The sequence below is a fragment of the Chelonoidis abingdonii genome, chromosome 2 (genome assembly GCF_003597395.2).
Source record: "Chelonoidis abingdonii isolate Lonesome George chromosome 2, CheloAbing_2.0, whole genome shotgun sequence".
In the NCBI taxonomy this organism is placed as follows: domain Eukaryota; kingdom Metazoa; phylum Chordata; order Testudines; family Testudinidae; genus Chelonoidis; species Chelonoidis abingdonii.
The window spans coordinates 231,579,247-231,600,042 of NC_133770.1; the positions used below are offsets into that span (position 1 = coordinate 231,579,247).

Consider the following 20,796-nt stretch of genomic DNA (forward strand, 5'->3'; position numbering starts at 1 on the left):
ATACCCTGCAGTGGTATCTCAGCAGAATCAAACCCTCCCTGAATGGTATAAAATGAAGCCTCATCCTATCATTAAAGAAGTGGATTAGAGGTCTGTAAATCTGAACTGAATACATAGCTCTGCCATAGGTGTCCCATGCCATCTTGGGCAAGTCACTTAGTCTCCCTGAGCCACATCTGTAAAATCAGAATACTAGCTTTCTCTCTCTGAGTTGTCTGTTTCCACTGTAAGATTAGCAGGGCAAGGACTGTTTCTTATGTTTATGCAGAGCACGTAGCGCAAAAGGCCAAAACTAAGATCAGGGCCTCTTTTTCTTGTATATGGGCATTGCAGAACAGATCACTCCTGCACCAGAAAGCATTTCAGAGTATGCATTACAGGTACATCTAGCAGAAAAATCATATTGCTGGGTTGTAGTTGCCAGGTACACACCTGGCACACTTCCCAGAGTAGAAAGAACTCCAAGGGGAAGATTCTCTGCTTGATGACAGTGTCGGAGAAAAACGCAGTTCTCGCTTTTCGTTTGGGTACAGCAAAATCAAATACTTTATTATTCTCAAACAATTGTAATTGAGGGAGGGAGTGCCCTAGGACACAGGGTTGCCCCTGTCCCGGACAGGTCTCTCAACAGGTAAACAATTTCAGCAAGCATTTATACCTTTGTTACAGACAATAGCAAGCAATATTACAGACAGTAATGAGCAACAGATGCAGTTTGTTTATGCATAGGCCATCCTGCTATCTTATTTTCCTCAGCTTCTGGGCGCCAGTCTACGCATTTGATTATTAGGCAAGGTCGTGAGTGATAACTTCTCACACAGTTCTTTCTTACTTGTCTCACACTATCCTTGCTTCTACATGTTCCACGTCATAAGAGTTACAGCTGGCCTAACTCTTGCTAACAGACTGACATGCATTAAGATCCCCTACAAATCCTTGTCCTTCTTCCACAACAGGGAGAATGTATATTTCAGTGATGGTGAGGAATAGATGTCCTCTAGGAGCAGCACTGATGTATATGGTGCTTTTGGTACTGGAGTCTGCATCAGTGGCAATGGATGTCGGAATACTAATGCTGGACCTGGTTCTGCTTGCATCTCATCATCCAAAGCTGCTGTTTTGCAGCCTGATCTCTCTCTCCATCCCTGGGTGGTGTATGGAGCTTACAGGACTTCTATCAGGCAGGAGGGAGGTTAGTAGTGGAGTTCCTGAGGCATTGGTCTTGGGATCAATTTTATTTAACATTTTTATTACTGACCTTGGCTTCTGCCTTAGTGCTCGGAGTGGGCCCTTTTGGTGTTTGACTTCACCACCTGAGCTATTGGTGCTGGCTTTGGTGTTGAAGCTGAGGACAGCTTTTGTTCTGGTACTGCTGTTGCTGCTGATGCTGGTGTCTGTGTCAAGTCTTTCTTTGGTGCCATCTTCTCCATTGTAATCTTACGCATTGCCTGTCTGCTCCATGGGGCACTGGATGATTCTGGCTTGACTACTAGTAGGATTCTGGACCTAATTTCTTCTGTCTCTGATGAGATCTTCATGGACTGTTCCAGAAGGCGAAATTTCAGCCTCATATCTCAGGACTTGCATGTCCTCATGGAGAAGGATAAGCATACACAGCATATGCTTGGAGTGTATGATTCCCCCACGCAGAAGAAATACTTACTGTGCCAAAGAGGATTAGTCCATTGCAGGAAGGACTGGGCTTGAAGGCCGCAGGTTTCAAATCGGCCATTTGATAAGCCCTGCTTAGGGGGGATTCTGTATGATTCTGTAAAGGGGAGTTTGACCAACAAAATTCTGTCCAGATGATTCCTGATCAATTCATGGCAATCAAAACAGACAGAGATGGGAAGTGGTTTTGAAGATTTGCAGAAGATTTTGACGTTTAGCTTGAGCTAAGAACTAGCAGGTTGGACACTCCTCAGGTTGTCTCACTCCCATGGGTGCTCAGAGGGAATTGAGAGATGGCCAGACCCCACTTTATGCTCTTGTGTGACAGCATGAGTTTGCACAGGGTTTATGTGTGGACTCAACAGACCCTGCTAATCAAAAAAATCCAGTCATGTGTGCATGAGGTGCACGTGCACCTACTGTGGATTCCACAGTGACACACACTTAAAGAACTGTATTTGCTGCAGCTACTGAAAAGAAAATTCCACTCTCTATTTAAGTATGGTTTGTTCTACACCTCTCTACGAGGAGCTATCTGTCCTCACCTATTTCATCACTTGTGCACTTTTCGTCCTTCAAGCTAACCACTTATGACAAGTTTATAGAAGTTAGTAATAATCAACTCTGTAACATTTATCATTACAATGTGAAAAACTCCATTTTAGCCCTTGCAAATCTTTCACAAAGTATAGTGGTATAAATTGCCACCTTAGCACACTGTACAGCAAACCCAACACAAAATCTATTGCATAATTCATTATTTAAACAGGATCTACACTGTAACATGATGAACTTCTCTAGCTTCCATCTTCTGTCAAAATATAAATGATTTTAGTTTAGAGATTCAGTATTAAATTACAGTAATCTCGGTGCCACTAAATTCGCTATTGGATGAATATTAACTGCCAGTAAAAAGCAGCCAAGAAACTGGCCAGTGAAAGATTTTGGATTTGCAGGGGAAAGAGTGTTAATTCCAATTTAGTGTGATAGTAGTACATTTCTAACCTGTATGAAAATTCCTGTCTTTGTTATGGCATCTCAGTTGAAATAAAGGGGCAAAAATTATCTTCTGTTCAGCAGATTATACAATATTTTTTGTTATTAGCCATCCATCTTGAAGGCAACTACAGCATTCTTTTAATAACTTACTCCTAACACACAACACAATAGCTACTTACCACTAATCACCCTTGGCAATACCTACTCCATAGTCCTAGAACAGTTGCCAACATTTTTCACATCCATCCTTTCAATGCTTTCTTATTCCTTTAACTTAATAATGATTTTTGGTATTCTATTTCTTTTTTCCTCCCCCACAACTGGACACTTTCTACTCTGCTGCTCAGATCCACTGGTAGTTTCAGATGGCCAAGTTACATGTACTCTCACACTTATTCCATACACAGTGATCATAAAGTAATTTCAGGAGTCTACTCCAGTTGTAATTTCAATTTTATTTGTCCTTAGGGTATGTTTATACAGTACATATCACAAATAGAGAATTAAATATGAAAAGCCTATACAAACAAAAAGTGTATTTAATATCTAAAAAGTACAGATACTGCATTTGATTTGATACTTAGGTTTCAATACTTCCTAAATTAAAGGGACAAAGTCAGGTGAAATTTGGCCCCATGTGAAGTAAAAGCAAGTTTTTCAAAATCTAAGATCCATGTAATAGGTCTCTCTCTCTTTCATTTAATTCCCATGGGAAAAAAAATTAAGTGTTCCCCCATATTGTGTGCTACTCCAACAGTGCAGCACTGCCCTAGTGCATCCTGAAAGGTAACTACAAATTAGTTAATCTGTTTTCTCCACCTTGAGAAAAATGCAAAAATAAAATATCTAACTTACACAAAAATAAGTTTTGGTAAAAATTCTCAGTTTTAATGGTCTAATGCATGAAACAGAACAATAAATTGAAGTTATTCTTAGATCATGATAGCATCCCCTTAAGTTTTCAAGTAGATCACAAATCAACAAAGACTGTGGAAAGGGCATTTGTTTTCACAACATAATTTTTTTCAAGCTTAAACATTTTAACTAAACATTTAAAATCAAACAGAGATGAACTGTTTCTGCAGATCTTATAATGTACAGACATTTGTTCCTCCCCATACAATGACTCTACACTGAATATAAAACCCTGATCCTGCAAACATATGCACATACATCCTATTTAAATCACTGTGACTAAGTTGTGTGTAAAGTAAGGCATATGCATAGAAGTGTTTGCAGGAATTAACCAAACTGTAACAGTTAAGTGAAAGAGATTTGCTCTTTGTCTCTTTATAAAGTGTTTTGTTTTGTTTTGTTTTTAAAAAGGCCTACCAGGAGATGATGGCCTCCTACAATTAAAGAACACTCCCAGACATTAATTTTACAGTCACTGACAGTCTGAGTACTTATCTACATGAAATATTTAAGGTATTTTGCTATTCAGACAATTCATGCATTAGTCAGTGATTCAGTTAAGATATAAATTCAGTTTATTGTCAATGAACAAAGCTAGCCCAATCCTGCAACTCCTTCTTCAGGCAAACCCCTCACTCACTTCAGTGAGGGTATTATATGAGTGAAGACTGCATAATTGAGGGCAAGTCATATTTTAGTAATTCTGATGTTTAAAAAAAATGTATATCTTTTTTACAAAAATAGTGAGGTACATAGATACAAAAATTATACAGTCTGTTTACACTGCTGAATATGGTGAAACTCTGAAAAAAGAACATTATACATTGCATTCTATTTTGTAATATAATTAAAAATTCTGACTGTTGCAGTTTTGAATATTACTCATGCCTTCTTTCTGAAACATTAGGCATTCAGTTCACTGTGCCAGAAAATCTGGTTCTGTTCGCAGATTTATGGGGCTACTGTCTTTAGTCAGGGACAAAAAAAACGTGGTTTTTACCCTGAAAAATGACTTCATCAAAATAGTATTCTGAGATTCCATATGTATTGTGTCTTACTGGTTTCCGTAAGAAGTTTGCTCAGTTTCTTGGGGGCAGGAAGGAGGGTGTTTTGTTTTGTTTTTTCTCTTCTAATAAAGCTCCAGCTCCACAAACTCTTTCTGGGCTCCAACAATAAAGCTGGATACCTTCCAGCTGAAGCATTACCACCAGGACTACAGGTTCTGCATGTAAAGCTAGGTGACTAGCTACACCTGTCTATGCCAACGTCTCTGAATGAACAGCAGAGAATCCTGTGGCATCTTATAGACTAACAGACGTTTTGGAGCATGAGCTTTCGTGGGTGAATACCCACTTCGTCAGATGCATGTAGTGGAAATTTCCAGGGGCAGGTATATATATGCTAGCAAGCAAGCTAGAGATAATGAGGTTAGTTCAATCAGGGAGGATGAGGCCTGTTTCTAGAGTTGAGATGTGTGAAACCAGAAGGAGAACTGGTATTTGTAGTTGAGCCATTCGTTTTGTTTCATCTCTGAGTGTGCGGTAGTCATATTTGACGATTGAATGAAGCTCCGTTTTTTTGTAAGTCTTGGTTCTTGAAGTTTTTTTTGTGTAGACATGACACTTTAGGTCTGCTATAGTGTGGCAGAGGTTGAAGTGTCCTAGGTTTTATGTTATTGCATTTCTAATACCTTTCCGGGAGAAAGGTAATTGGCACAAATCAGGATAATTGTTTTGTGTCTCCTTGTTGAAGTAACTCGTTCTATCTCTATTGCTTAGCTAGATATATTATATGCCCCTGGAAATTTTCCCTCTGCTTCTGACGAAAGTGGGTTTCCCCACGAAGCTCCATGCTCCCAAACGTCTGTTGTCTATTAGGCACAGGTTCTTGCTGCTTTTACAGATCCAGACTAACACGGCTACCCCTCTGATACTTAACATCTTTGAATGTAATTTAAGTTTGTACAGATGTAGCCAAGGACATAATCTAAAGAAAATGGGTTTTCACAGGTGTATTTCAGGGCTTTATTTGCTTGGAAGAACCTCTATTACTGGTGTTGGTATTTAGATAGAAAGAATCTAGCTTGTATGTCAGAATCTGCCATGTGTTTGTAGGCTTGGAAGTTAGACAAAACATTTTTTTTACCTGCAAATTTGAGATGGAAATTATCAAAAGACCATGAATATGGAAGCCTCCAAAGTCATTTTCACTAAGTTATTTTTCAATATAGAACTGCACTTGAAAGCGAGTTACTTTAGTCAGATTTTTACCTGACTAAAACTGCAAGTTTGGGCTCAAGTTTGATAGTGGTCACTGAAGGGGGGAGAAAAAAAAATCATCATTGCTCACAGCTCGTTAAACTATACAGAAAACATCTGCATTAAAAAAGAAATATCATTAAGACAATGCATGTAATAATCAATTCTGAGGATAATAATATAAGTTACAAACAGTTTTGAAAATATTACAAGTAAATGTGTAGTTTGTTATGCACCACACACTAGTCTTCTTTCTGCTGTGTCTCAAATCGTTCCATTAAAGCCCTAAATACATTTCCTGGTATTTTCTGATGTCTGTCTATTAAAGACTGGATTGCAGCCTTTGCCTGTTAAGAGAAAAAGAAATTGCAAGGAAATTAACTGTTTTTTTTATATTACACTAGTGGGAATACAGCAATTCACAGAATAGATTTTCATCCTACTAAAGATTCCAGAATCCAGGGCACAATACCTACTTTTAAATTAAAACCAGGGGAAATGTACGTAGGATCTTTTTCAAAGAAACCACGTACAATTTATTCCCTTACAGACGCCAATAATGCCTGATGAATCTACCTTTGATAAGTAAATATACAAAGTATAAACGGTAAAGCACCAGTAAAAAGTACATGCTCCCTCCACCTAAGTGCCTAGACATGTAAAAGTTTCCATAAAAAAAGAAGAAATTAAGCTAATTATCTCTCATAGCTATCATGATGGAAAAGTATAACTATAGTACACTGCTTATCTGAAGCTTTCAGGAGATATCCGAACCCTTTTGATTAATTGGTCAAGTTATCATGGGAGATAGTCCAACAGGTTTTGAAGTCTGCATTTAGGATTGGAGGAAATGCAGGCACTAAGTACAAAGATTTCAAAGCCTGACGTACAACTCTCTTAAATGATAAATAGAAAGCCTCCTTTTCCAAATCCCCCTAGCTTTGCAGCTCTACAGGACTAGTGCTTTAGGCAAACCATGGGGGGGGGGGAAATCTGAGCTTGAGTTAAATGGGGTTTAAGTAGTACAAGCATTTATCAGCTATGTCATCTTTCAATAAATAAGTTCAAAGAGAGCAAACCAGCTAACGAGACCAACCAATTTGATACTGACAGTCAAAACTTTCATGAGATAGTGAAGGATCTCCTTTCAAAATGCTTATTTTATAAGTACATATTTAAAGAACTTCTGATTATTGACATAAAATAGCCATTGCCTGCACCACTCATACCTGCCAGTCCACCAAAGATCTGCAGGCCTCCTGTACTCTGCACTCACAAAGGCTAGTCATAATTATATGAACATAAAACAATAGATGACCAATAAAACAGAAATGATGACTGAACTAGTCATCTATGAACATACTAAATTTGAAGAGCTTGTGCATGTTGTGTGGGTGTAGGTCAGACACTTAAGAAGATGAAGAACTAGAATGTGTAGCTGGGAGGTGGAGAGATGACTTTGCTTTAATGTGATTTTACTTCCTGTTAACATCCATAATTCTCAGTAGCAGATCTGGTGGGTTTAACATTTCTTAGTAGCTTTCTTTTACATAAGCCAAGAAATAGAAGGACCTCCTTTGAGACAAATGTAAATGACTTTCATGAACAGGTTAAGTACAGCTATTTTCAATGGGCTAGAATTCACACTAGAATTTAAGATTATTTGGGTCACAATGACAGCTTAACACCATGCACTGTTTCAAAGGCCCATGAACCTATTTCTGTGCCAGAACTTCCTTACCTCCATTTCATATATTATAGCTATCAGCATAGGACAGAAGAAGGTTACAAGAATCAAACAATGAAGAAATCTATCATGAATTCTGACAACATAAGACAGGGATGTAACAACTATAGATGTGTGTTAGAGGGCTACATTGTGCTATGTAACACTTAATTAACAAACTCTAGGATAAAAATCACTAACTTGAAAACAAATACTTCCAGTATCAGTAAAAGTTGTTTTATCCAGCACTTCACCAACCAGAAAGCTCTATAAACCAGAATTTCTGACCTTCATTGAAAGTCCAGTTTATACCCTAGTTGGCACAGCGTGTTGGGGGCATGTGAGGGGATGTGGAGCACAGGCTCTGGGAGGGAGTTTGGGTGTTGGAGGGGGCTCGAGGCATGGGGTTGGGGCACAAGAGGAGGCTCAGAGTACTGGATTTGGGGGGCGCTCAGCTCAGCTCAGGCGGTTCCCCACAAGGGGCGACCTATCCTAGCTGCTCTTGGCGGAGTTGCAGCAGGTGGCTCTGTGCACTGGCTCCACAGCTCTCATTGGCCAGAAACGCAGGCAATGGGAGCTGCAGGGGCGGCACCTGTGAGTGGAGGCAGCACACAGGGCCGCCTGCCATGACTCCACCTAGGAGCAGCCAGGACAGGTTGCCGCATGTGGGGAGCTGCCTGAATTGAGCGCCCCCAGGGTCAGGCACCCCGCAGTCCTTCCACCACCCCAAGACCCCTCCCACACCCAAATTCTCTCCCAAAGCCCACGCCCCGCACCTAAACTCCCTCCCTCTTAGTTAACCCACATTTTTCATTTACCGGCACCCCCCATTCCTCCAACATGCTGGATAAAACAGCTTTTACTATAATAAGCTTCCAGGATTGTCACTCTCTCCTTATGTCACTCTGAAGCCTAGAGTTTCTGCTGAGTCAGTGTGAAGGGATAGAAACGGCTACAAGCATGGTGGATAGATCTCTTTATTTAGAATATCACCAGTTTCAATCCTCACTGGGATTTTTAAATTCTCAGCCATTTTGACTTTATGAATTACATCCATGCCAAGAATCATAGGCCACTGAATATCACCACCCTTATTCTACAGGTAATCTGCATAGGCTGTATGAGGGAGAATGCATAGATAGTGGATCTCTTGCCCCAACAACCACAGTTCACTAGGTCCAATCATCACTGGGATTCACAATCTCTTACTTTCCAATTTGTGGAATTCTCAGCTATTTATTTATTTAAACACTCACGGCTTCATGACAGCAGGGACTTTCAGCTACTAGTATTTTAAGCAGTTTCAGTATAGCAAGTAGAAACCCCCCCCCCCAAACCTTACCTTTCCAGACAGTTCTGCAGCATTTATATTTGGATCATATGGAATAGGATCTCCAATGTATGTACGAAATTTGACTGGAAACTCTCCGTATATAGGAACGAGTGGTAATCGAAGACGTTCATATATCAACCTAAATAATCCTGTTTTTTAGTTTAAAAAAAATATTCATTTGCATTTTGGGAGGCAGTAGATAAATTAACTTGTAAAGTAACCCAGGCCTCTAATCTCAGGTTCCCAAATGAACAACAATATCTTTGAAGCGCTATTCCACCCTTCATCTTCGCTTTGTGCAAAAATGGAAGAGTCATAGCCAAAACAAGAGTAACCTCAACCCTCTCCTATGATGTCTGGAAGGGAGCTTTTTAGAGTTCTGTTCTGCCAACAGTAGAAGGTAATCCAGTGACTGCCACTGAAAGGGCAAGAAGAGCTACTTGAGATAGATGGGAGTTAAGATTAGTAGATAGCCTCCTCAAAATCCTGTGGAGGGGGGTATGACTGGAAGGAAGAAAGGGTGCACACAGGACAGCAAACCCGCCCCTATCTAACAAGAGATATGGAAACAGGCACTTCTAGGAGACCCTTTTCAACCGATTCCCGTTGGCGGAGGGGGGGGCGGAGGGGAGAGGAGGGGGATATCAAATATCTATTTTTAAAAATCTCCAAAACAACCCCCTACCAAACTAAAATGCACACACATGTGCACATACACCCATCTCTTCCCACCGGCCCCCAAAACATGAGGAGGAGAGAATGAACCACATATGATAGATGTAAATCATATTACTTAACATGCTACTGAAAGATGCTCAGATACTAGGGTAATACGGGCAATATAAGAACCTATAGAAGACTAGAATTTAGAATAGAATAGCTACCTGAATTTCAGGAATTTGGGGTCTGGAAGGAAGGGAAAGGAATCCTTCAATCATAAGAGGCCTGGGTGAGAAAGGAGAATTGCACACACAAAAAACCTACTGCTCTGGTCCCCACCATGTGGAAGATCAAAGAGCCATCCTGCACTATAGAGTATATATGGCATATTATATATTGATATTTAGGAGACAAAATCCGAGGCATCAGTCAGCATTAAGTGGCCTCCATCATACGCTTATTTATTTTACTATTTTTTTTTAAAAGCACTTATCTCAAGGTCACCAGAGTGGAGTCATCTCAAAGCTGTGACAGTACTAGACCTGTGACCTTAGACTAGAACTTAGTTTAACAGAGTGTAAAGGGATAAGAAAATCATCAGTGACTGGGTTATTAAGTTTTGTATACAGAGCATGTAAGACCTAAGAAAGTCCAAATGTAATGAAAGCAATGACTGGTAGATATAAAAAGGACAAAATACACCAATAACAAGTTAACTAAATTTCTCTAAGATAGCTACTAATCCTACTGCAAATAGCAGGAAAGATGTTGGATCGAAACAATCCCAATTCTTCCTAGAATAGAAACAAACTCCCAAGGCACTAGAGATTGGAGCACTTCTAGGGATGGAGCTTTTTGCAAAAGCCAAGTTTGGTCCTGTAATTTTAGAATTACAGAGGGTAGCACCATGGCTTAGCTAGTGCCTTTCTAGTGAAAAGGAGCTCCTGGGTTTCATTCTCAGTGATGCCTTCCTTAGGTAGCTTCTCTCCTATGCTGGCAGCTTAGCTACATGGTCTAACGAACTGGATTGAGGCTCCGGTCTCTTTGGGGGTGTGGGTTTGAATCCCACCTCTACTATATGCCATTTTTACAGGAGGTCAGAATAGATGATTATAATGGTCCCTTCTGGCCTACGAATCTTGAATACTGCATCAGTTAATGGTTGTATGTCTATTTTGTAGTGCATGGAGAACATGTGGCTACCCTACACTTCTCCATTTGTTGCCGAGCTCTCTCTGCCCAGAATTCTGTCCCTGATCATGACTGGAAGCAGTGTCATGAGGAAAGATTGCTTTTTGCCTGTAGTACTGTGAAACAGGAGAAGGAGCGGCTGTGGTTGAGGCAGAAGGTGCTACACAGACAGATGTGGCTACTGCAGTAATCCTCTGACCCATATGCAGGAGCCTGGAGGAGAGCTGTGTCTAATGCAACCTGCACTAGTGGCTCAGCAGAGACCCTGTCATCTAGCTGTCCTAGGAGCAAACTGTTTAGACTTCATGTGTGTGTTTTGGAACAATTGAAGGGGGAGGGGTAAGTGGAAAGAGAGAGGTGGGACACATTTATTTTCACACACGTTTTCTGGCTGATTAGCAAACTAGATATGGATTAAAATTAAGATGAACTGTTTATATTTTTTTCCCCACTTTTAAATAAATGTAGGCAGCATTAATTAGAGCTGGTCTACCTCCCAAATTCAGAACAGAAAACTCACAGTAGGCATAGAAGACATGTTAATGTAGGAGAAATGTATTATTCTAAAAACTTGTTCTTCTACACGCAAATTCAGCAGCAGATTTGTTTATCAAGACCTTTCACTGAGCACACAATAATGTAGGTCATCATCTGACCAATGCTAGTGCCAATATTAAGATCTGACAATACAATTCCACCTTAGTTTATACCACTAAAGCAAAGCGACTTCTCTCCTCCTCTCTAAGAAATATGACCGTATTACAAATCTAAACACAGATTTTAAAGAGAGTATTTCTACTGAGGTAAGAAGATTGAACATATACAGAAAATTAAAAATAGAAAAATAGATATTTTATATCTTACTTATTCCTCCTAATGTCCTAATTCCTTCCCGAACATTTTGTGTGAACATAGGAATGATGGGCTATGAGAAAAAAGAAAGACAAGAATTTAATGCAAATATGTGGAAGGCTGTTTTACATAGTGTTTATCTGGAAACAAATGTGTAACTTATTTGATAAATACATTTGGCAGATAGCTGATTTTTCAGTGAACACCACAATGTTCTACAAGCTATTTTACCATAGTACTGAAAGGTCCAAATTGGAAGATACAACCTGCTAATGTAGAGTTAGTACAGTTAGTATATTTCAGTTGGTCAATCTTCTTAAAGTCACATATTGCTTTAGAGCCCCCGCAGCACTTAGAACAGGATTCTGCAAGCATTTGCACATGTGTGACTCTACTCATTTGAGTAGCCTTCTGGACTTAAATAAGCAATTACACATGTGCAAGATTTGCAGGACTGGGACCATTGATTAATATACGTGTAGGCAATGTTATTGTCTCAGACCTAAATGAAATCGGGCAGAGCATCATGGCTAGGGACATAAGGAATCATTTGCTGGGACAAACTATGGGGAGTTATGTTAACATTTAACATATTCTGCCAACCATACATTGTTAATGATGCTGTAGAAATTGACATAAGGCTGTTAAATTTACAAAAGCTTTTGGAGGCCCTTATTGTTAAAAGTTATTTAATCTCAAATTGGTCTATCATACATCCACATCCTAAATACGTACACGCACACCATTAGCTAGCATTTGTAGCCACGTATGACTACTATACCGCTCATCATTACACCAGCATTTAGTTACATGAGCATATTTCTCAATGGAAGTCAAAATGTTTTGTCTCACATTTCCTAAGAATTTAAACAAACATCTGTAACATCTTGTAGAACAGTTTAGTACTGTATGGAAGATGGAATTCATGGAAGTCATTTAGCTAAGTCACACTAATAATTTTGAGCCACAGAAGCACTCAGATTTTGGTTACTGGACTCTTGATACTTAGAGATTAAACGAATGCTAGGATAATATATCACCGATAGTGTTTTTTTTAGCATTTTAAGTAAAGATACTCCAATACTACATACACTACCCTACTATTAAAAGTTTGAGACATGAGCTTGTGGAAAAAGAAAGTTCGCTGAATTTCAGTATCAGACAAAAAAGGAAATTAAAAATTATACAACTAAGCATACCTCTCTCATAGAACTGGAAGGGACCCCAAAATGTCATTGAGTTGCCTGCCTTCACTAGCAGGACCAAGTACTGATTTTTGCCCCAGATGCCTAAGTGGCCCCCTTAAGGATTGAACTCACAACCCTGGGTTTAGCAGGCCAATGCTCAAACAGAGGGAGCTATCCCTCCCCATGCATTAAGAAACAGGAGAGGAGATAGAGTTATATAATTTAGTTACAAACATTAGGAAGAGACTATTTATGATACATCTATAAAACTTATAAACATTTGCTTTACTGTGCTAAGAAAAACAGCATTAGCCACAGAGAAAGACCTAAAAATCTAACCTTCTTTGCTTCTGTTCTGTGATCCTCCACACACACTCACCACTTTTGCATCAATGGCCACCTGAGCAAAGCCCGTACGATTACCCCATACAAGAACATAGGTTTCATCACTAAAGAGTGCTTCTCTAACTCCACCTGGCGAGACAGCCACCAAGTGGCCATTCTTCAGAGCTTTAACACATTCTTCTTTTGGTCCATGCATAACACCAAACACATCAAGTAAAAGTTTAAAACCTGCAAGATGTAAAAAATAAGTTATCAACACAGAACATTTAAGATGTGTTACATAGCTATTGATTTCACATATTCTCAAAACAAAAATATATTGGTCAAGATTTTCAAAACAGTAGTGATTTAGGGTACCCAATCAGAGATACCTCTAAAAGGGTCTGGTTTTCAGAAGTATAGAGCACTCATTTTCTGAAAGTCAGCCACTTTAGAGGCATTCCAAATGGGGCACTCCCCAAAAAAATCACTACAAGGTTTTGAAAATCCTGGCCAATAAAATCTAAACTTTAAAGGATTGTTTTTAATGGCTCTGTACATCACACCTAATTAAATTAGGTGCTACCTCATAATCAGTAGTAACAACTTCAATCTTAACAAAAAAAATCAAACCAACAAAAACACACAGTGATGCCTTTGGCCAGGTTAATCAACAATGATGAAGAGATGATTTAACAGCAGCATGACCTCCTTTCCAAGCCATACTTTCCAAACATGGCTTGATTCTGACCAAATCCACCAGTGCAATGGATGGGAATTGTTTAAAGCTCTTTACTTCAATGGTCAAAGAGCATGTTGATATGAATGAAGAAAGAAACTAAAAAAAAACTTCAGCATTTTCAGTAACAGCACCTAAACATACTGACTAAATTTTTACCATGAAAGAAAAATATGGTGAGACTAATTTTGTTCACATTAGATTCAATTTGGTATCAGACGTGTTTTATAAATTAAAATTACGCAACCCTTTCCTGTCTTGCATCATCCTTGAAATTCAATTATTTAAGTCAGACACCAGTCTAACCAGAAAAGCACACAACACCAGATGATACAAGTCAAACTTTACCACTCCCACACCACCCTTGCAATGCAAACTTAACTCTGTCCCTTCCGGAGTGGACAGTCACCTCTGGAAAAGATCTAGTAAGGGAGTGCAACGGTTAACAAGCTACCAAAGGAAGTGGTGGATTCTCCATCTCTTGAAGTCTTCAGATCAACGCTGGATGCCTTTCTGAAAGTTATTAGCTTCAACACAGGAGTAACTGGATGAAGTTCTATTGCCTGTGATGTACTCGAGTACAGACTAGATGATCCAATAATCCTTTCTGGCCCTAAAATCTGTTAATCTATAATAAATAGACTGAGGAAGGACTAACGGAATCCATCATTTTTGTACTGCATTCCACAAATTGATTTACAGCATTTATCTGCATGAACTCCAGTTGCATTTACTGTGTTAGGTGTAGCTGTGTTGAATGGTGGAGAGATTAGCTAGAGCAGCTTGGCACTGTGATATGAAAAGTGGTGCATGCATACCTTAAGTATCCAAATATGCATCATTTCAGCACAGAATTCTGTAGGCTGTGTTAGCAGAGGTGCAGAGGAGTGTTCTTGCTGTGTGGATTGCCTGGTGATCTATGTGACAGCAGTCTCTGGAGCTTAGTGAGGGACAAGGCAATGTCTCAGAAGGAATCCTCAAGGTAAGGAATCCTAAGGATGGTTAAATTTAGCAAGTCTAAGATCGTTTGTGTGAAACAGACTCGATGTTTAAGTGTAGATCGTTTCTGTTAGCTAAGGCAGACCTAAACACGAGTTTTGTCTTAGCAAAAAGCTGCTGTTGAACTTTGCTCTACAATGCTCACGTGCTCTGTTCCCAAAATGTTCTCTTTAAATGACAGAATGCTAGTATGTGTGTTATTGGCATGCTGGGCCAGAGGGCAGAGTTAAGGTTGTGTTGCAGGAGTTGGGGGTGGCAGCATGTACCTTAACGTTGTATTTCCTGGTTTTCAGAAGTTTACGTTGAACCACTCTTCACATTCTGAAAGGGCACAAGGCACCATCAAGCAACCTTAACTCTGTTGTTAATGAAGTTCTGGGGCATTTATATAATAGATTTCCTCATGTAGGCAGGACTGCATTTCCAGTTGTTTATACTTGGAAGGAATATGCCTTAAAGAGGAGAAGGCTTGAAGCTACACATTCTGACAGACCAATGGAACAACTTACATTTTAGTTTAATAATGACTGTCAGAATTACAAAAGTTAGTTTAATTATTCATTTTTCAAATTGACAAGAACCTTTCAGTACTTTTATCTAGGGGTCAAATGGGAAAGGACAGGGGAGATGAAGTAGTGGTATTCTTCCAGGCTCTGCTCACAAAATAAACTTCACCCATGTGAGCTGCCAAAATGAATTGCCACTCACAGGAGATCGTGCAGATGCTCAAAACAGGATTGTGTGTGTTCTCTGGGCTCCTTGAGCTTAGCTCCCCTCCGTGGGGCTTGAATATGTCCATGGACTCTGCTATGTACCTTGGGCATAACTCCTCTATTTTGTGGGGGGGGGGCGGGGGAGGGGATACGAGTGGTAGAATATGGAGTGGTAGAATTCACCAAAATGCGACATCACTCATAGAAAACTCTGCAGATTTGTCATCCCTTCTCTTTTCTTACATGAGAATGAAATAATTAACAATGACTACATTTAAATCATCAGCACTAGGCATCTTAGGGTACGTCTACACTACCCGCCAATGTATCGGGGATCGATTTATCGTGTCTCATCTGGATGCGATAAATTGATCCGCTAATCGATGCCCATTCTGCACCTCCGCAGGAGGAGTAAGCACAGTCGACGGGGGTGCCACGGCAGTCGACTCGCTGCAGTGAGGATGGCCAGATAAGTCGAACTAAGATACTTCGACTTCAGCTATGCAAATAGCGTATCTGAATTTGTGTATCTTAGTTCGAACTCCTGCCCTAGTGTAGACCAGCCCTTAGTTAACCTCCTCACTGAGATGAATGAGGCACTTCTCAGAGCTATTATTCCAGCCTCTTTGCAGATTTACATACCTATCTCTTCACTGATTACACTCAATTCATATTTTTGAGGGTTTTCCCTACCCAACGATAACAACTAGCAACTTGCTGTTTTTTTAAAAGAAAGCTGAGACCATGTCTGCACAAGGAGTGTTTACTGGTATGAGAATATCCAGCATACTATACTGACAGTGCTCCTGTGGGCACAGCTATACTAGCAAAGCTGTGATTTATACTTGTACAGTAATTTCACAGGATAGGGGAGGGGCAGTACAGGGTGGTTTAAGGTATAGTGATAAGAATGCAGCTTTTTCTTTTTAACTGACATAGCAAGATACTCCTAGCGCAGACCTGACCTAAGCAAACTGAGTTATGAGGATAAGAAAGACACTATTTTTAGGCCATTTGATTATATTTTTTAAATTCATTTCTTAAAAGAGTAAAACAAAGGAACAACAATGGGGGGACAGGGATTAAGAATTTTATTTTAAATTAAAGTTTTGGAGAAGAACATAGAAGTTAATGATATCTTCTAGAAGCTAAAAAATAGAATATATTTCTCACTGATATGATTTAACATGCATAATCAGCTGCTTTTTCAGAGTACATTTTGCAAAGTTGCTGTAATTAGGGTTGAGGTTAGCCAGAGCAATATTATGGCTGGCAATATGGAATATTTGTCTAATTTTTTTTTTTTTTTAAAGAAGAAATTTTTCCTTCGGCCCCAGGCTTATCCTAATTTTGAAGTTTAAACTTGGGCAACAGATTTTCCTGGGTTTGATGGGGAAACCCCCTCTCCCCCTTCCCAGGTAATAATATCAAGCACAATCTAACTTTGAAAGTTCAAACTTTTTATATAGTTAGCCTTTGCTAAGGAGCATTGCGTTCTGAGTTCATAAAAAGGACTCTTTCAAAATGTAATTTGAAGCAGTGAAAAAATAATTTAAGTCCACAAACATGAACTCATACAGAAAGATTCTCAGCAGGAATTCAATAAGACTATGCTAATTTATGCTAGATGAAGATCTGGCCGATGATATATGTATACGTGCAGCACACACAAACACCAAATTGTCCACTTTCCCACAACTGTTAAGAGGCACACGTCAACCAAGATTGACTCCACTCAGTTGCCTAAGACTGATTTTCTTAAAAAAAAAAAATAAAAAAAAAAAAATTGCAAATCTTAAAATTACATGAAAAAAGCTGTTTATGAAAAATTAATGTACAAGTAAAATGAGAGGAAATGGAAGATGCAAGGTTCCTACAGTACCATGAACTCAGCTATACTACACATGTTTTTGTATTTATTTTTATAAATGTGTAGTAAGTTTAACGTATTATTGTTTGTTAAATCTAAACCATTCAATATACTGGATGGGCAAGGTGGCTGACTTAAGGTTCTTTTACATTAACTGAACAATTCTAAGGTCTGGTCTACATCGGGGGAGGGGAGGAAAGAGAGAGAATCGATCTAAGTTACGCAGTTTCAGCTACGTGAATAACATAGTTGAAGCTGACATACTTAGATCTACTCACTGCGGGGTCTTCACTGCAGTGAGTTAACTGCTGATGTTTCCCCATCAACTCCGCCTGCGCTTCTCGAGTCGATGGGACAGTGCTTGGTGGCCCATTTATTGCGTCTAGACTAGACACGATAAATTGACCCCCGCTGGATCGATCGCTGCCCGTCACAGGTACAAGCTCTAACACTGCATGGCAGTTCTTTTCATTTAAGAACCAAAAACCTAAGTTCTTCAGAAGAGAACACTGCCTCACCCATTTAAATAATATGCACATATATTCTGAAATCTATGCACCTTAAACTATACTGAACTTTTTATTCAAACATTTATTCAATAGGACATCTCTGAACGAAAAATTGGGAGGAGCGAAGAAGGGACATCTTATAGAAAAATTCTACCATTTCCTCAAGGACAAGACAAAAGATGGCATCTCGGGGAATTTGTTCCTCATCAGCATTTAGGTACATTTTAGGTTACTTTAATATAAAAAGTTAGTTTAATGAATTATCACAAGCTTCCATATTTAACCTCTTTAACTTTCTCTATACTAGTGCTCAGGAGGACCTTAAAGTTTAGAAATTTCCACTACATGCATCTGACGAAGTGGGTATTCACCCACGAAAGCTCATGCTCCAAAACGTCTGTTAGTCTATAAGGTGCCACAGGATTCTTTGCTGCTTTTACAGATCCAGACTAACATGGCTACCCCTCTGATACTTAACATTTAGAGTTCATATATATTTATCTAAACCAATGTATCCCTACCTCAAACCACCTTTAAGTCCTTCTGCCAAAGAGGCTCGATCCTACTTGTAGTTGTATTCTTGGGCTGAAGCCCAGTTACATTATGCATTCTTTTCAGGGAGAGGATATTAAAGACATTTTTATTGCCTCTGGCAACTTGAGGGGCATCACCCCAGCTGAATGTCATTTCATACCCTTCCGCCCCAGTCACCCAAATCACTGACTGCATTATTAAATGGGAGGAGACAAGGAAACTGCTGCTGTTGGTTAATCAAAATGGCTACTTAGTGCTGTGATCTACTCTGCTTTGCTTTCAGACCCAATGGGACTGATGAGGTAGGAATGGTCACCAAACAATCCTACTCAATCCATACAATGGTTTTTATAAACTGGGACAATGCTGGCCTTGGGCTACTACACACCAAAGAAAGTCCTGTCCAACACAGACTGTTGACAGATATGGTCTGACTACTTGTGCTAATTACTGTGTGTCAGTAATATTATGGTATTATATCCCTAAAAAAAGTGTGTCTACAATTAAATGTTCCAAGCTCACTATTTGCAAAGAAAGACCCTTACCTGGTAATTTAAAGACAAAGTGATCAGCTACTGTATAGCACATTCTGTTCTTCAGTATAAGGAGTTTAGCCAAGAAGTAGAAATAGTCTATAGGAGTTGCGCCATGGTAAAACACAACAAGCCCAGGTCCTTCTGGTATTTTTTCCAGACCATGAACCTCATAACCTGTTAGAAGTACAAGGTACAATGGTGTCAATGTTTTATACCACTCATACTTCAATATAACAACATCCTTGAGAAAAGTTAACATGTTATAGAGCACGACAAACACAAGAGCTGCTGCATGACAGTTCAATACTTTGTACAAGCGACCAGGGAGCTGTGCGACCAGGGGCTGCTAACAGGGAGTTTCGCAAGGGAGTTTGGAAGGGGAGTAGGAAGGGAGCGGGGGTCCCTTGTCGGTCCTATCCGTGACCCATTAGTCCCTTGAAAACCTATAAACCAAACTAATCCAAAACCTTTCTCTTTAAAGCAGAGCAGAGCGGACAGGGAGCTGCAGAAGGGGGCGTTTGAGAGGGAGTTCAACAGAGGGAGGCTTACGTGGTTAGGAGGACCCAACAACACCTGTGCCAAGCACTGCTTTCTGTCTCCCCACCTGCGCCTGTAGCCCAGACAGAGCACCAGAGCATGGATGGCTTCCTACCCAGATTCTGTGTGTTTTGCAAGACTGTAAACTTGCAATTTCCACTTATGATATCGCAGGTTGGGGGGGGCATCAATGTGAAAGTTGCCTACTGGTGGAATCTCTCAGGCGGCAGGTGGAGAGCTCAGAGGAGGTGGCTAGGGTGAGGAGCTCCGTATCCACGAGCATCCTGACAGAGTCCATGTGGAGAAGCTGAGGCAGCTGTCCAGTTCCAGACTGCTGACGCACCACTGGTGGATGGAGGAGATGGCTTCAGGTGGACACTGGCAGCTGGGTTGCTCTTGGCAAGCGGGCAGTGCTCGACCCCTGCTGCGAAACCCTCCCACCATGGTAATAGGTAAACTTGTTATGCTCTTCTGATACGGAGAGAAAGGAATCACCCCCTACACCAGTAAAGGAGGAGAAAGCCTCGTACCCCTAAGGCCTGGGAGGTCTCTCCCACCACTGAAAATAGGACAACGTAGGGTAATAGTGGTTGGAGACTCTTCCTGCTGAGGGGGACGGAGGCGCCCCATCTGTCGTCCTGACATTCTCATCTCGGGAGGTATGCTGCCTGCCGGGGCCCATATCCAGAAATGTTACAGAGGGCATTGCCCGAGGATTTATCCGGCCTTCACTACTAGCCCATGCTATCATCCATGTGGCACAAATGTATACTGCGAGGTGTGACGCTGAAGCAATCAAGAGTGACTACAGGGCTCTGGGAGTACGGGTTGAAGGAGTTTGGAGCGCAGGTGCGTATTCTCTTCAATTCTTCCGTCAAGGTAGGGCCTGGGCAGAGACAGATGCATCATGGAGGTGATGCTGGCTGCTGAAGGATGGTGTCGCCAGGAGGTCTTTGGCTTCCTCGACCACGGGAATGCTATTCGAGGAAGGGACAGTAGGCACGAGATGGCATTCACCTTTTCGAGAGGGAAGGCCTATTTGCACACAAGACTGGCTAACCTATGGTGAGGGGGCTTTAAACTAGGTTCGACGGGGAACAGGTGAGCAAAGGCCCCACAGGTAAGTGGGGACATGGAAGACCTGGGAGATGGATCAGAAACAAGAGGGAGGCCGTGGGCTATAATGCAGAGAGAAGGAGGGTCAGGGCAAAAACTGGAGGCAAGATCAAACAATATCTTAGAT

General features: G+C 40.4%; 1 protein-coding gene across 4 annotated transcripts in view; it reads right to left on the reverse strand.

Moving 5' to 3' along the window:
- Positions 1-5,479: 5,479 nt before the first annotated feature.
- LOC116830412 (DGAT1/2-independent enzyme synthesizing storage lipids-like) overlaps positions 5,480-20,796 on the reverse strand; it is a 39,692-nt gene continuing 24,375 nt past the window's right edge. For 3 of the 4 annotated variants that reach the window (XM_075063029.1, XM_075063032.1, XM_075063030.1), the window contains 5 exons: positions 19,026-19,190; positions 13,172-13,365; positions 11,618-11,678; positions 8,912-9,051; positions 5,480-6,190 (listed from right to left, as the gene is read on the reverse strand). In XM_075063029.1, the coding sequence (XP_074919130.1) occupies positions 6,086-6,190; positions 8,912-9,051; positions 11,618-11,678; positions 13,172-13,365; positions 19,026-19,190 (665 nt within the window). In that variant the 3' untranslated portion in view covers positions 5,480-6,085. Of the gene's footprint in view, positions 6,191-8,911; positions 9,052-11,617; positions 11,679-13,131; positions 13,366-19,025; positions 19,191-20,796 lie in introns of those variants that run through there. The other variant, XM_075063031.1, reaches the window with a different exon arrangement.